Raw genomic sequence first — 16,721 nt, 5'->3', positions numbered from 1 at the left:
CTGAAAGGAAGACAGGTGCAGAGATAGGAAATGACTTAGCTGAACTTTTAAGGCAAATTCCTGAAGATCCCAAAGCAGAAGCCAAGTCTCCTGTGTCCCATCAATATTCTCTTTATCCTTCCCAAGGAAGCATATGAGTATTGTGGAAAATAGCTTGGCAGATATATTTTATGCCTCTTGTCCTACATCAGCTCTGTCCCCTTGTGGATCTGCATCCTCATTCCCTCTCCCTGCACGTCAGCCCCTGCCCATTCCAGTGCAGCTCTGCTCCTGACTTCTTCCAGGGCTTCCCCTCCTCTCCTACAGCTGCTGTTTGCTTTGGTCATTGGCTGCAGCTTTATTTGCACATCTCTTGGGTTTCTGCACATTTGTTCTGCCTCCCCCCCCCTCGATCCCTGTGTGCCACCTCTGGATCAAGGCAGCTAAAACAATTTCCTCTCACTTCAGCTGTCACGCTACACCAGCCCTCGCAGCTTCCTTCATTCTTCCACATTAAATTCAAGCACCAGGCTTTGAAAAGGCCATGTGATAGTGCCCGTGTGTGAGACACTGCATTGGTTTGTTCCCCCTGTGCTCCTCCCATGGAGCAAAATGCCTTTTGAGTCCAAGTTCTGAAATGCCAGCCTGTTTCCCTGGTTGCCCTGTAGTTCCCTTCTGCATTAAATACCTGCTGCCTCTTCAGGAGTGCTTCTGTGGGGCTTTACAGAAATTAAATTATACAGTTGTGATTTAATCCTGGTTGAAGAGAGTGAAGTATATGGGGAAAGTTAACCTCAGCTGTGCATTTCTGCTGTATATCCTGCACTTCTTGAGCATGAGAATGTACTCAAACTTAGAGCTGTTAGATTGCTCTGTGATACAGAACACCTAAGAAGATCTGAAAAATCTTAAACCAATTGTTTGCTTTTCACTAGAAGAAAAATTCCAATCCTGTTTGGAAAAAAAAAAAAAAAAGTAATGTGATCTCTCTTGAGGGTGACACCAAAACTCCTTCCCAAATTAAAAAGAAGAGATGCTCATAATAAACACCCATGACAACTCACCAAGATCATTTGGAAAGGGTAAAGAATGGAATTTGAAGTGTCTTCAATAATAAGAATCTCAAAATGAGTGCAAAATAGCAGAGAAGAACAAATTGGAATTATGTAAATACAGGCTCTAATAATGCATTGTATTTTTGGTTCATTCAGGCCAGCACAATTACCTGTGTGCGGGAAGGAACGACTGTATAATTGATAAGATTCGGAGGAAGAACTGCCCAGCCTGTCGATTACAGAAATGTCTGCAAGCTGGAATGAATTTAGGAGGTAAGCAGAATATTAATAGTTCAGTCTCTTAATTTGATTAGGTGAAAACATTGGAAATGTGCAGCCTTTTTATAGTTCTGGCAGCTGCATAATCTCAGAAGTTTTAAGGTGGGATTATCCTGAAGAAGTGCTTAATAGCTGATAAACTCTATTGTCATTCTAAATTGAGGTTTGGACGTGCCTTTTTTATGGCACAGAAAAAAGAAAAGTGGGTGTTTTATGATGACAGTAATTTTAGTAGCATACCATAAGCTAAAAATGTTAAGGTTTCAACTATTGCATAGTTTTTTGGGGTTTTGTTGGGTTTTTTTTTTTTTTTGATGAGCATTCTCCTGAATACTGGAAAACGTGTTACACCATCGAGAAAGCAAATTCACACATAGTGAAATCTCTCAACTTCTTTGGTGCTTATTCAGCATTTTTGTTGATTATTTTCTGTGACTGTAAGGATGTGCAATAATTTTGATGATGTTACTGCATTGTTCGTATACCAGCAACAACAAGGAAAAATGTTTTCTTACTAATTGTCAAAAGCATACTGAAAACAGTGTGATAACAAAATTCATAAGAGTTTTTTTCTGTTGTTTTAATCCTACTATGGTAATGGCTATGTGTTTATTTCTGTGCTTCAATGGATTTCCTGTCTCAAGCCATCATCTGAGCAAATGCTATTACAAATGCCTTTTTGCCACCACTCCTGTGTTTATGATGCTGTCTGTGAACAGGGATTGGGATACTGCTGCAGGTCCTTTCGCTGATGTACAAGGTTATCCTTCCCTTAGAGTGTTTTCACTGTACAGAAAATTACAACACGGTCACATTAATTCCTCCCTATCTCAAAATTCACTTTTTGTCCTCCTGGACCTATTCTCCTGGCAGCCAAGTTTATTTCTTCAGATTGAGTTGCTTTGTCTTTCATAGGTTGTGTGCAAAATCCTGGTTCCTGCCTGCTGCCTTTTCCTACCTCCCAGACTTCTTTTTTCTATCTTGTCTCCTGGCAGAAATACTCAAACAAGCCTCATCTTACTTTTTCAGAGAGAGTAGCCCTGTTAGGCTTTCTTTCAACCCCCTTCCCAATTCTGAGATACTACATTGCACCTTATTTCCTTTTCCCAAGGGAAAACAGGGCCAGATCGTGGCATGCTGGGGAGGTGACAGCTTTCCCTTGATTTTGATCTGTACTGTTCAACCTAGCAAGGGAAACAAAATGCCTTTGTTTGATGAAGCAGGAGCTCCATGGCAGCAGCTCCTTCATCCCAGAAAACTAGTGCTGGAAATCATTGTGGAGCAGCGAGGTCAGCTCTCTGCAGTGCTGGGAATGTTGCTGCATCCTGCTGGCACCCCCATGGATGTGTAGTGCCAGTGGAGCTCCAGCAAACCCAGGGCTTGAGAACCTTTGGAAACAGCAGCAGGGGACATTTATCTGCAATGTCATGAGTTCATCCCTGTGATGTCCAGGTGGGTTTCAAAGGATCTGTTCCCATTATGTCCTCCGCAGAAAAGCAAGGCAGGAGGGAAACTGCCTTTTTTTTTCCCCCCTTTTTTTTTTTTTTTTTATATTGACTGGGAATGCTGTAAATGAGGAATGCACTGAAAAATCCTCTCTTTCGTTGGAGCTTGGTAGACTGCTGGAAATCATAGTTTGTGACCTGTGTCTGTTGCAGCTTTGGGTCTCTCACTACAAGAAAGACATTGAGGTGCTGGAGTGAGTCAAGAGGAGGGCAGTGAAGGTCTGAAGCACAGGTCTGATGAGGAGTGGCTGAGGGAGCTGGGCTTGTTTGGCTCCTTAGGAAAGGAGGCTCAGGGGAGGCCTAATCACTCTCTCTACAACTGCCTGAAGGGAGGGTGTAGCAAGATGGTGACCAGTTGGTCTCTCCTCACATGAAACAAGCTAAGGGATGAAAGAAAATGGCCTTAAGTGAGGTTTAGATTGGATTTTAGGAGAAATATCTTCACTGAAAGGTTGGTCAGACACAGAAGTGGGCTGGCCAGGGTGGAATTACCATCCCTGGAAGTGTTCAAAAAACATGCAGATGTGGCACTTGGGGACAAGGCTTGGTGGTGGACTTGGCAGTGCTGGGTTAGCAGTTGGACTCTATGTTCTTAGAGCTCTTTCCCCAACTTTAATGTCTGTGATTCTTTGACCTGGAAGGCCAAATCTGACTGCAGTGTGCAGCTGGCACGCAGTTCAGATTTGCAGTTCAGCTGTTTCAGTGATTTTCATCACAGAGAGAAACTTCAGGGGAAATTCTCACTCCTGATTTGATCTCCTTATGCCACATAAAGAAGCCAAAATGTGACAAAGGAGGTCTTTCCATCACTGCCATGAACGAGATGGCAGAGGAACAGTTCTGGATTTCCATGCACTGCAGTGCCTTCTGCTTGGTCAGAGAGGGAAGGGCAGGCTGGAGAGAGAGGGGAGGGCTGCCAGAGACAGGTAAAGCACCCTCAGCCCAGAGGCAGCATTGCTGTTTAGAGAGCCTCAAGGGTTCCCAAATCCTGCTGATGGACCTTCCAGCCTTTGAGCCAGCCCAGCTCTGGCAGGAAATGCTGGGAGCTTAAGGATTTTTCTCTCCTTAGGCCATCTGTCACCAGTGGTGAGCTCTGCATTGGACATCTACAGAGTCGCAACACAGCATCTCAATTTTGGGATCTTCTGTGTGCTGTTGCAGGGCATTTCTGATATGTTGGAGATCATCACAAAAAATGGAGGTGGAAATGGCAAAAAGATGTATTAATTCATATTTGAAAATTGTGCTTTCATATGAAATGCCAAGGTTTGGTACTAATAATTTTTTTCATATTTAGCTTGAAGAGAATGAGTAAGGTCATATTATGAAGACTCATTGTGGGTTGTAGTTTCATGCAGTCAGTCTGTTTTGCCAAGCATATACATTACTCCAGTAAAAATGGGCTTTTACCTGTTTCTGGCTTGGACTTACAGGCAAAATGGGCAAGTATGTTGTTAGGTATTATGAACAGTAAGGAACTGGAGAAAAATGAATTTATAAATGCAACCTAAAGTTCTCTTTGCAGCAGAGTACTCTCTGTGCCTGTGACACACTGCACTGTGCTGTGCTCTTGGTGGAGTAGTGCCCAGCTCAGCTCTCACCCTCCAAAAAAAAGCAAATGTAAAAGCAAATCCCAAATTGTATCAGAGGTGCTGATGTGCTTGGTTTGTGAGAAATAGAGTAAGATGATATGCAAAATGGTCATCAGCATAGCTCAGGGTTGGAAAGTCTGCAAGTTGCTGAAACCATGGGCATTTATTTTCTACTTGTGCATAACTATGATGTTTTATCCCCTCATTTAAAGAAAAAAAAATACCAAACTTCCAGTGGATCTAGAAGAAATGTTGCATTAGGGAACAAGGTCGTGTTTCCCATGGGCAGGAAAGGAACTTGACTCTCCTTTGCCTCCTCCCCATGTAAAGATGGGAGTGAAGGACCCCAGGCTGCCCCCACCCAGCTCCTCCCACCAACTGAAATCGGGGGGTTATGAAGAAAATTTTGTAATTTCACAGTTTGAGATTGTCTTCCTGCTCTTACTGAAGATACTAATCTCTATAATGGAAAACTGGAAATCAGAAATAGTGTTCCATGTTTCCTGCAGCACGTTTTTGCACAATCTCTGATTAATCTACTGATCTTTTTTCTTAGGATTTTTTTTTCTCTTTTGGTAATATTCTTTCTCAGTATTTTTCAAATAGTAAAATAGAGTGCTTTTGTACTCTGTCAGTCTTTCTGTTTTGTTTTGATGGCATGACTTCTACTTTCCAGCATGCAAATTTTTTTTTTCTAAATTAAAAAAAAAAAATTCAGCAGCATGCCATAATGAGACACCTTGTAAAAAATACATGTAATTCAGTGATACAAAATGCACCTTTTTGTGAATGCTCAGCCAAAATAATTTGGCACTTTTATTGTTTACCTCCTCGTTTTGTTTGTTGAAAAATTGAATCATTTTCTAAGCTCTTACATCCTTTAATAATCTTTAGAAAATTATTCATCAAGTCAGCAAATAATTTACCTAATTATGTTATTGTCTCGATTTTTGTTTTGATTTTATAAGAAGCATCTGCAACCTGTAATTTCTGCAAAGCTGAAGTTGCCAAGTATCACATTAAATCATCCTTCTCATTTCCAGAAGGTATGTGTGCGCTCTGCAGACAGCTATATCCCATTTGGCAAGTAGGACTCCAAAACTTTTTTGGGAATCATATTTTGTTTGTTGTTTTGTTATCTTTTTTTTTAACTCCAGTGACATATGCTAGGCTTAATTGTTGGAAGAGATTCAGAGTGAGCAACTGCACTATGAAGGTATGCTGGCCCATTTTTGGTTTATGCTCTTTTCAAGATTCTGTAATTAATTTTCAGTTAATTACGGACCAGAACGATTTCACGGATTTGGGAAGTTTCTTCCAGCATGTGCTGTGATTGGATTTGGCCAGGCTCTTGCTTTCGCACGAGACGTTTTCCTTTGGCTCCCGCCTCGTGCTGCTGTTCCTCAGTTGTGTCTGTCCCCGTGGTCCCACATCTTGGCATGGCGTCTTGTGCCACCACCAGCTGCATCCTGTAAGGCAGCAGCCCCTGGGATGTGTCCCACAGAGCCTTCTGGTGTCACTGCCATGTGCTGGAGCCTGGAGAGTGGGAATGTTTTATGTGGTGTCACTTGGGGTGACCACCACCCCACTTTCGTGGGCAGATTGATCCTCACACCTCGGATGGGACCTAGTGGCCAGGCATCCCTCCCCATTCTGCAAGTTCAGAGAAGGTTCCTCTTCTGCCATGGGATGTGCCATATGTGCAGAGGGGACAATAATGTGTGCAAAGATCAGCACCATGCAGGGCTGGAATCCTTCCCTGCCTCAACTCCCCTGTGAAACACCGCCAAGACTTCCCAGCATTGGTATCCCACAGCAGTGAGGAGCAGCTTGCTGAGGGACCCTTTGGATCTGGAAGGGACATAAAATAGATTTCACCTTGCAAATTGCACAGTTCATCATTCTGTCTGCAGAGGCTGCCTGTGAAATCCGAGTCTTGGGTCCGCATACATTTACATATGTAAGACACTTGGTGCACAAGATGCTGGGTGTGATTTGTAGGCTTCACTGGCAGATACCCTTATTTTTTATACATTGAAATATTTCAATAATCTGAAAAATAGGTTAATTAAGATGACCAGTAATAAGATATAGTAGTTCACCTTTCTGCTCAGCTTTCTATTTTCTGCTTAAGAACTCATACTAGTAGGGTTTTAAATTGCACTATTATTTTCCGTTACTGGAGCTTATATGGTTTATATTATCATTGTTCCTATCTTTTTGAGAAAAAAAAAGAAAGAAAAAAAATCTGAAAACCCAGAGAAAACATAAATACAGCAAAAGTGTATCCTCTTATTTTTCTGTAGAATTTTCTACTAACTGTGATTTCATAAATTTTAAAGGAAAATAAACCCCTTTGTGTAAGGCACAAGCAATTTGAGGTATACATATGGTTAAATTTTATTTTCCATTTAAACTTTAACTGCAAAGTATTTTGAAATGCCATTAACTTTAATGCATTTTTATTTGCATTTATTATGTAGCATTTTCTTCTGAGGGAATCCAGTCAATAATTTTTTAGCTTGAACATTCAGCTGGGTTTTTAGCAGTTGTTTCAACAGACCATTAAAAACACCAGCAGGCTGGAAAGGACCTTTAAGTAATAAACAATACTATTTAAGTAATAAGTAACAAACAAATAAATAATATTTAAGCAAGTAATAAATAAGTAATAGATAATTATAAGTAATAGATAATTTGCCTGTTGCTTATAAACCTGCCATTGAAGATGTTGTAGGAGCCAATTTGTTCAGCAGTTAACTTTTCCTGCTTTTGTGTCCATCTAAGTCCACGTGTAGTCCTCTTGCCCTCCTTGTGGTGTGACCCTCTTACTTTCCAACTTTCATAATCCTCATGAATGGAATGTTTAGATTGGATGTTAGGAAAAGTTTCTCCACTGAAAGGGCTGTCAAGCATTGGAAGAGGCTTCCCAGGGAAGATGTTTTCCTTCAGAAACCATGTAGATCTGCTGCTTAGGGACATGGTTTGGTGAACTTGGCAGTGTTGGGTTAATGGTTGGACTCAATGATTTTAAAGGTCTTTTCCCACCTAAATGATTCTGTGATTCTTGAATATTGTAGATAACTATGAGAACAGTCACATGCAGCAACTATTAAGAAATTATTTGTGAATGACAGTTAAAAATGCAGAATTTTGAAGAGGACTGGTAATGTCAGAGTAATCTCTCGGGCATCAATTAAAAGCAATATTGAAAGTATGTCCTTGGCATTTTGCTGATGATTTTATTCTGTTTGCAAAGGCAGTGGAGAAGATGCACTGTAGGGGTTCAAGAGCCCACACCTCACATCCAGCAGTCCCTAATCAAACTCTAATCGTGTTCATGCTTTGTTTTTTCATGTTTTCCTGATTCCAGCTCTCCCTTCTGCAAGAGCCCAGCTGCCAGCAACATTTGTCTTGCCTCCAGGAGCAGCCTTTTAGGCTTTTGGTGTGGGGCTGCTGGGCTCCAGACTTCCCCTTCTATCCTCTGGACTCTCCACCGTGCCACTCAAGGCACAGCACCCTTGGTTGCCAGCCCTGCAAAGGAGCTGTGGTATCCAGGCTGGGCTCCTGCTGGCAGTGTGTCCCAGCCTGCCTGCTGTCCTGCAGTGCTGCTGTGCACGCAGGCTCTGGGGGGGATTTTGGCTGTGCAGCACTCCCTGTGCAGGCTCAGAGCCTGCTCTTTCCCCAGAGCTTCACATGCTGTACATGGGGCCTAGCTTTGGTTCAAAACACAGGATGGGTGATCACAGTTTTCTAAGAGGAAGATTTTCAGCATTTCTCAAAAGTTGTTATGCGCAGCTCCTGGTGATGCTTTGTTTTTTCCTGAATCACCAAATTATCACTTCCACAGTGATATTATTATTACAATTTCCTTCCACAGTGCTGTAACTCCATATCCTTTTTACTCTTCCTCACAGTAAAAGCGTAGTCTTTGTGGTGAAAACCTGCCTGTGTCTCCTGTTCCTCTTTTTCCAGAGCTGCTGGTTGTCACCAGAACCCTTTAGAAACCTGCTCCTGTGGTTTGTGATGATGTGTTTCCATTACTCACTTCCCCATCACGAGAGAAGCTGTAGGAGCAGGAGGAACTTGTCCTTTTCACCGAGCATTGCTTCAGAGAATTTCCACCTGAATAACAGGGCATGAAGATTTAACTTGCCATGCTTGCAACAACCTTGGCCAAAGCAGGGTGGGCTCACAATGCAAAATTGTGGGTTTTGTTATTCATCTTATTTCCTGCTTTTTTCTCCCCACCAATTCCCAATTGCATGGCTTTCCATTTTTTGTATCTGCATTTTGCTTAAATAAGTGTGAGGTGTGGCAGGAATACCTGGCTCTAAAAGCAGCTCTTGGAGCCCAATGCCAGCAGGTTATGAAGGGAACGTTGGGCACATTTAAGCCTTAGGAGTACACAGCAGCAGGAAGCTGGTGTTTAACAAAGAGGGAGGCAAGGTGAAGGCACTGGATGGAGTGTTTCTAAACCACCCAGTACACATCTTCCTGCACACTGGGGCTGGTGATTTGTGTGCTTTTGTGGTTCTCTGCCATCAGCTTTCCCAGATCATACAAATGGGTGATGGCAGAGATTTGCCATTACCCTGGAGAATGGTTGGTATTACCTACAGAGTGTTTTCACTAATGTTCAGGGTGATTTATTAAAGCAGGAGATTAACAGGGCTATACTCTTTTTTTCTTTTTTAATGACTAATCATGAACTAGATGGTGAAAAATATGGCCAAGATGGCTGCAGAAGATAAACAGCCTGGTCGTATTTCACAGGTAGCTTTGCTGTTCTGGGAAGTGGGGGAGATAATTTCTAGAAGATGAGGGACAGACCAGCAGCATTCAGTGTATTAGGAGTAAGGACATTTGACAGAAATCTGAGTTGATAATAACTGGGGATATGAAAGTTATACAGATGAGGAGACAAAGGATCTCACAATTTTTATTGCTTGGGGGAAAAAAAAATAATCAAGTGGGAGTGTGGTAATGACATACCCAGAAAGACCACAGAGGGAAGGGCAGCACTTACAAAGCTTAGTTCTAGCAAGAACAAGAATGAAACACTCTTTAGCATGAAGTGGAAGTCTGGGCACTCAAGATACAGAATGAGAGTTATGGCAGAGTTTGGTTTTGAAGGATTCTGAAACACTTGTTGGGAGAGCCTTTGTCTCCAATGTAAATATGAAGTTTTGTACATGGTAAGTGTCTGTCAGGGTTTTATCGTGTTGTGATCAGGATGGAGGGCACATAAATCATGTAACAGACATGGAACATTGGGTATCAACCCAAATAAAAGCAAGAGGGAAGACTTGGATGAGGAGTGCCTTGAAGAAGGCTGGATGGGAATCGGTGTGTTGGGAGGAACATTATTGCTTGGCATAAGGCAGAACCCAGTGACCATAGCCAAGAGTGCTCAGTCTGGTACACTCAAAATCTGTTCTCCAAAGTATCCTTAACTTTCTTTTTAATCAAATTATTACCAGTGCTCACAGTTCAAGCTGCTGATGTTTCATTCCAACAGGTGTCTTGGAGTTGCAAGTGATCTCATCTTTGCATTTGTTGTTGACGTTTTACTGCTTGTCTTTATTTGATGTCAAATAGAATAATCAAAACCACTGATGCATTTAGTAGACAACTCTTAGCTCAAGAATTATTGAATTTGCCATACGCTTGAAGAATGAATAAATAATCAGTAAAAAATGAGTTTTGGGAGCATCTGAAAAGGACTGATTAAGATTGGCTTTCATCAACATTATAATTTACTTTTGTAAGCTTTTTTTTAAGGCTTTGTTTATTGGATGATTTAAATATTTAGTAAATACATTTCTTTTGAAATTAATGAAGAAGTACAAGAGAGAGTTTTATATACCAAAAATGTTAGATGTGAGATTGTGTTATGTGATTTTGGGATTTAATATGCAATATATATGGGGGGAAATTTTCATACTTTAGCCATTTCTCATTAAAAAGCTTTATCAGAACCAGCTTGATTTGATTTTAACAGGAAACCGCTAATTGGCATTTGGTGAAAGTTGTTCCCACACAGGGAGGAGTACCCCTATGAAACTGTTATTTTTCATTTAATTATCACTTTGAGGATTGCTGAGAAACAAGCAAATGTGTTAGACATTTTCCCTGACAACCTAAATATTCCTGTAAAATGCACTTTGGATCTTGGCTTTCTTTTGTCACTTCTATCCGCTCTCTCTTCATGAATGCTTAGCCTGAAACTCAACTTAAAAAAGGGATTAATTCCTCTGTCTCTTACCCAAACACTCCCCAGTGCTCATCCCTGTCCCACGTGATAGACAGGGGGTAACCTGAGCTTCACCCTTGGGGCAGGCCTCAATATACACAAGATTTGATCTGGGCTTTCACCTGAAGATTTTTGAGACAACTGCTGCGTGCAAACGTTGGTGTGAGGTGCCACCTCCCTGCAGCTGTTTGCATTTCACTGCTCAATGACTCCAGGCCTAAGTGTAATCAGAAGAAAATGTGTTTTTTTTCATTAAAACATCTAAGATTTCTCATGAAGTGGGCATGTAATTACTCAGAATAGTGTTCTTCCAGAGTGGTTCCTTGTTATACTGAAAGGACATCTAGAGAAGGGTCCTGTTGAGGATCCAGTGGTAATTGTAATGATTACGTGCATAACAAAGTAGGGAGTAAATATGTAAATCTACAATTTGGATCAGAACTCAAAAGCATCTTCAGTTTCATTGTTGGAAACCAATGTGATGGCATTTTTGGTACAGACTAGGATGTTGAGAAGTGCAAGTTGAGGCGTGGGGAAATGGGATACCTGAGAGCAGCTGCTGAGGGATGGCAGGGAAGAAAGGAGAGAACAATTGGGTAATGACCATGAGTTAAAGTCAGCGAGGTGAAATTGTTGCAAAAATAGGCAAAGTCTTGTGTGATGCCAAGGAATCACTCTGTTTCTTGTCAGAGCTGGCAAGTGTGGGCCTGATGATTGTGTCTGGTTTCAGCACTTCTGGGCAGGGTGGTGGGGATGGGGCAGCCTTGCAAAATTGTCACGTATGTTCCTGTGGCTGTTGGTGGGATTGTAGTACCTGTGGTACCTTTGTGAAGGATGTGCCTCTCGTGTCTTCTGGGACCTGTCCAGTGTGAATGTCCTGTAGGTCCCTTTTTAACCTGTTCTGTTTTTTCGCATCAGGTCTTCAAATTTAGAAAGGTTTCTTTAAGATCTAAACTGAATCTTCCTGAAATTTCATATCATGTATCTGAAGAAAGGTGTGTACAGACTAGAGACTGTCCAGGGAAGAACAAGAATAATAGCATGCTTAGGAAAAGAAAAAAAAAAAGAGTCAAAAAACTCATTTCTTGTTAGTGTAGAAGGGAGAGGCTTTAAGAAGGTCATGATACCAGTCTTTCAATTCAAAAAGTGGTGTAAAAGAGGACAGGAATGATAAGTTGTTCTTTTTGGCCACTGGGAGAATGATGGGGAGAAATCAACTTTACTGCAGACAAAATTGATGCAACGTTGGAGATGCTGGGAAAACACTGAGGAGTTAGATAGTGGTGGGATATTGTGGAATTCTCTTTATTGGAGATTAATAACATACTGAGTTGGGCAAAGTTCAGTTGATCCTGCTCAAGGCAATTGGATAAACTGCTTCAGATATATTGTTTCTGTGCTTTACAGGCCTGTGCTCCAGCAGCATTGCACTGCATCATTTATTAGAATCTGTTCCAAACAAAGCAAAATGCAAACATTTCTGAGGTTGTTCTATAAGTAGCCAAAGTAATATTTACCTAGGTGCAGTCTGTTTTATGAGGAGTTTAAATCCAACCAGAATAATGAACCAAAACACATCCAGGTGAACATAATGAAAATAGTCCACAATAACCATTAAAATATGCATCAGAAGCTCTTTCTTCTATCTGTGTTTTACCTCCCTTTTTGGTATCCAGATGTAAACCAAGAATAAGAATTGTATTTATGGATGGTCCTGGCTCTTTGCAGGGTCTGACTAAAGGCAAATAAAATGTGACATTTCCATAGATCAGACTTCATGCATGTTTACTCCTTGTCTTTAAGCTGTCCAATCCTGTCAGATTAAAGTGTTATTTATTAATTAGTAAACAGTATGTCAGACTATGTCATTGTTTCAGTTATGCCTTCCATTTCATTCCACTGAATTCAATCATTGGATTGGAGCTACTCATCCAGTAAAAGCTTCCTTCTTCCAGTGGAGGATAAGAAATTTGGAAATTTTCTTCGCTTTGTTAATTAGACTGCTGATTCCTTGCTCAACAGCAAGTTTTCTGTCACTTTCTCCTCTGGGTCACAGCTGTCAGAAACAGATTTTAAAATTCATTTTGCCATGTGAAGCCAGGACCTTTGTTTTCTTCCTTACCAGCTGCAGTCTTGCTTTCTTTGCATATTTAGGCAGACTACTGGGTCTCTTCAGCATATCCCAAACACTACTGCAGAAATCACCCTTGAAAGGCCTCTGCTCTGCAAGGGTCGAGTCCTTTTGGCAATGTGTCTTACATGATAAAGTAATTTTGTGCTCTCCTTTTAAGTCCCTGTACAAGTTGTCCCTGCTTCAGTAGATGCTTTTCGTTTGCTTCCTCCCCTTGGTCTCTCCAGTTAAAGCAGTGACTCATCTGCTTGCCTGTGGGCCTCCAGATTTGTACCTGATCCTTCCTCTCACACATGGCACAATAGGGGTTGGACTCGTGGATCCTTGTGGTCTCTTTCCAGCTCAGGATATTCTGTGATTCTAACACTTGGGGTCACATTTAGAGGTTCTTTGTCTTCTGGAGCTACCTGAAAATCAGTGGTTTGCTTCCCAAAGTGGGCAATGGGTTTTATGGAAGCTTTAGGGTTCTATCTTGGTTGTTCCTTCTGTGTTTCTGGAAGAAAATAAGTGTGCTTGAGTGCACTTTGTAGGGAAAATTGTATAATGCTGTAGGATCTCATTTGTATTACTGCTTTTCACTTTATTCCATGCATTCCCAGGCATATGTCTCTGTGTATATATGAAGTCTGTATTATTGTCTAGAAAATTCTCAGCAAAATCTCATTCCCATTGTGCTAGACAACTAAGCGAAAAAACGTCTGTACCAAGATAGCTCAAAATTTTCATGTCAAGATACAACAGATTTGGGGGAAGGGAAAACACTATTTGTGGTAGCAGTAAAATAGCTAATGAGAACAGATGTCAGCTCATTGAAGTAAGTGAGGCAAAGTCACCAGGCAAACATGATGAAAAGATTCAGAGGAGAGAAGAGTGGCATTTTGATGGAGCATTTATCTGTACAAAGGTGGAGGCGCTGATCGAGGGCCTAGAGAAGAATCTGCCTTGAGTCAGAGCTGCCTGGAGGGGAGAACTGGCGCCTTTGGTAACTGTGGTGCAGCAAGGTGCTGGAGGTTGTTTGTGGAGAGCAGAGGGAGGTGGCAGTGGCAGGGTGCGCGGGAAATGCTGAAGCATTTGGCATGGGCTGGGAGGGGGAACGCTGGCAGCTGTGGAGGCTGGGCTGGAGCGGGTGGTTGGAGCTCAGGTGTGCAGCTCGGGCACTGGAGCTCAGTGGAGGAGCCCAAGTGTTGGAAATGCAGGTGTGCACTGGCTGGGGTACAGAGGTACAGGTGGCCACAGTGAGTTTGTTTTGCAGCATATTGTCTACCCTCAGGCTGCCTAGACTGCTAGTGGTACAGCACACGCTTAGAAATAATCCCAAATTATACCTTGTCTGAAGTGCTTATAGTGATTTGCACCTCCCCTGCCTTGTCTTTTATATTTTGTGTATTTACTCCAATTGCTGCTTTCTCTTCTCTATCTTTTTTAAACATCCACCATTTTTTGTGTCCTCTGCTGTGTCCATTCTGATTTCCCCTCTCTGTCCACTGAGAGGCTTTACTAGAGGTAGCATATGTTTTTAAAATGTGCTTTTGATATCCCCTGTGGGTTCAAACATGCATAGAATATCAAAGATCTCTTGGGTCAGGATCAGCTTGGTCCTGGCTCTGGCAGAGCTTTACAGATGTGATTAAATAAAAGTCTTAGTCATCTGAATTGTGACTTTAGGTATACAAACAGTAAATGATTTTCTGATGGACATCAAGGCAAGCTCTGAATATCATCTTTAAGGAAAAATAAATTTAGATTCCAGGAGATTGTCATTTCAAGTCTTGTGATTCACCCTACATAGAACTACAGCTTATTTTCTAAACTTCAGACTTGGTTTACTTTTTTTACTTTTAGAGTACTAGAAATTAGTGAATCTGCAGAGCTTTTAAAATTGTTCATCTTCTAAATTTGAACACTAGTACAATTCTACAAACAAGATACTACTCTCTTAGAAATCTGCTGAATTAAATAATAATATTTATAGGGGCTTATCTACTATTAAAAATATTTTGTTCTTCGATGTTTCTGGATCCTCTTTTTTAACAGTAATGTGATGAAAATTATTAATTTTGAGCCTATGAAAAATAGTGATTGGGTGTTGGAGTCCATAACTTAATTTGTGTATATTCCCTGGGCACAAAGGAAGTACATAATGTATAATCTACATGTATTATCTCCCTCTAGACCCAACTTGTGTAAATTTACTATGATATTTTTGAAAAGATAGTGTGGCAGTTTACCTACCTTATGGCTACCCTAAACCCTCAAGCTTTACCCTTAAAAATAAGGGATGCTATAATTTTTAGCTGATGTTCATGTTAATTTGTATTCCAAAGCCACTTTACAATAGGGCCACATCCAGATAAATGTCCTGTTATTGGACCTAGAGTAGCATTCCCTGTTGCTGATGACTAGAAATCTACTCAGCATTTCACAGATGGCACAAAAACTCCCATCCTGAGATGGCAGGACCCCTGTTTCATCTTCAAGAAAGGAGACTTCCATGTGAGGGTTCAATAGTAAGGAACCAGCTGTCCAACTGACTTGAATCTTATTTGTTCCACTATTTATTGTTAGAGCTACAGAGAATGGCTGTTGGAAGTGCCTTTTTAAATTCCAGGTTTGTGACTTTTTCAAATGTTACAGACTTTTTCAAATGTTACACCTCATTTCTTTTAATTGGAGCATAAGGACCACCTAAAATACTCAACAAAAGTCATGACAGATATTTGAGATTTTAACCTCTGGTATATCTGCAGTGTCTTTCTCTATTGTTTGTTTTTCTTCACCTATTGCTCTGTCTGAGGTGATTGAAAAACAGGAGAATTATAATACAATATTCTGGCTGCAATAATGCTGAACAGGAAGGCAAGAAGTCCTGCAGTCGCTGCTGCACAGCCATTTGGATGAAACCCTTGTCCTAACCCCAGGCAGGCTTCAGGCTTCAGCTCTGTCTCTGGAAATGCCCCATGCTGGCTCCATCCCCTGGTCAGCGTGGAGAGCCAGGGATTTCTTGAGCGTTTTCAGAGAGTAATCCTGATGAGTGTGGCTTTTACTCTGCATTTCAGAGGTGGCTTAGTTGGTTTTGTAGCTGGTATTGGAGTGAGAGAGCAGATGTGAAAAACAGCTTTTAAAGAGCGCCTTGGAGTGTGTACTGCTCAGTTTGTATTTAATCTTTACTTGTTGGTTTCTGTGGGAGTTACCAAACCCGTTGAGCTACAGCGCTGGCATGGAGCCAAATGAAAAATACAGTTTTCTTCACTGTAAACATGACTGTCAAGCAGTAATGTTTTTCTCAGCTTCATTTTAAAGGCATTATAATGGAAGAAAATGAAACTAAAACACATTTTTATGCCAGTTTCATACGTGGAAGAATTTTTTTTTTCTTTTAATAAAAAAACTATTGGAGAATAGAACATACAAATTTATGTCTTAAGTATGTTATCAGTCATCTCTGCTGCAAGATACTTGATGGAGTTGGTAAACCAACACTTTTTTTTACTCAGGTGTAGTTATGGTGCAAATGCATTTTTTTGCCTCTGTAAACATGAAAAATGTGTAGAGTTCTCTTTTTTTAGTCCTGTTGTGATAACAGAAAAAAACATAGTGCCTGAAAAACTTAATGAATAGTAGCAGCAAGCACTAATCCCTGTCTCTTCAGGCTTATTTTTAAACTCTGTTTTCAGTGTCCAGTGGCTCTGTTAACTCATTATCAGACATTCAGCTGAGCTTGCTCATCGGTGCTTTGCTTTTGGGATTTATTTTGTTGAAAAATCTGTAAGTCCAACTTTGTCTTTCTAAGATAAATACAAACCAGGACATCCTCATGTAGGTGCAACTGCACCACATGGGGAACAACTGCATTTTCATTTCCTTTCCTAGGCTGAACTTTCCAGGGTTGCCTGCTTTGCCTATAACTCCCTCTGTTTTATTTTG

The 16,721-nt window shown here is 41.0% G+C and overlaps 1 protein-coding gene across 6 annotated transcripts in view; it reads left to right on the top strand.

The window, feature by feature from the left end:
- NR3C2 (nuclear receptor subfamily 3 group C member 2) overlaps window positions 1-16,721 on the top strand; it is a 189,396-nt gene that overhangs the window by 138,773 nt on the left and 33,902 nt on the right. For all 6 annotated transcript variants that reach the window (XM_058024089.1, XM_058024093.1, XM_058024090.1 and 3 more), the window contains one exon: window positions 1,191-1,307. In XM_058024089.1, coding sequence (XP_057880072.1) covers window positions 1,191-1,307 — 117 coding nt within the window. The remainder of the gene's footprint in view (window positions 1-1,190; window positions 1,308-16,721) is intronic.

Source organism: Melospiza georgiana, chromosome 5 (assembly GCF_028018845.1).
Source record: "Melospiza georgiana isolate bMelGeo1 chromosome 5, bMelGeo1.pri, whole genome shotgun sequence".
In the NCBI taxonomy this organism is placed as follows: Eukaryota; Metazoa; Chordata; class Aves; order Passeriformes; family Passerellidae; genus Melospiza; species Melospiza georgiana.
The sequence above is the reverse complement of the archived record's forward strand: the minus strand, read 5'-3'. Positions and strand labels throughout refer to the sequence as shown.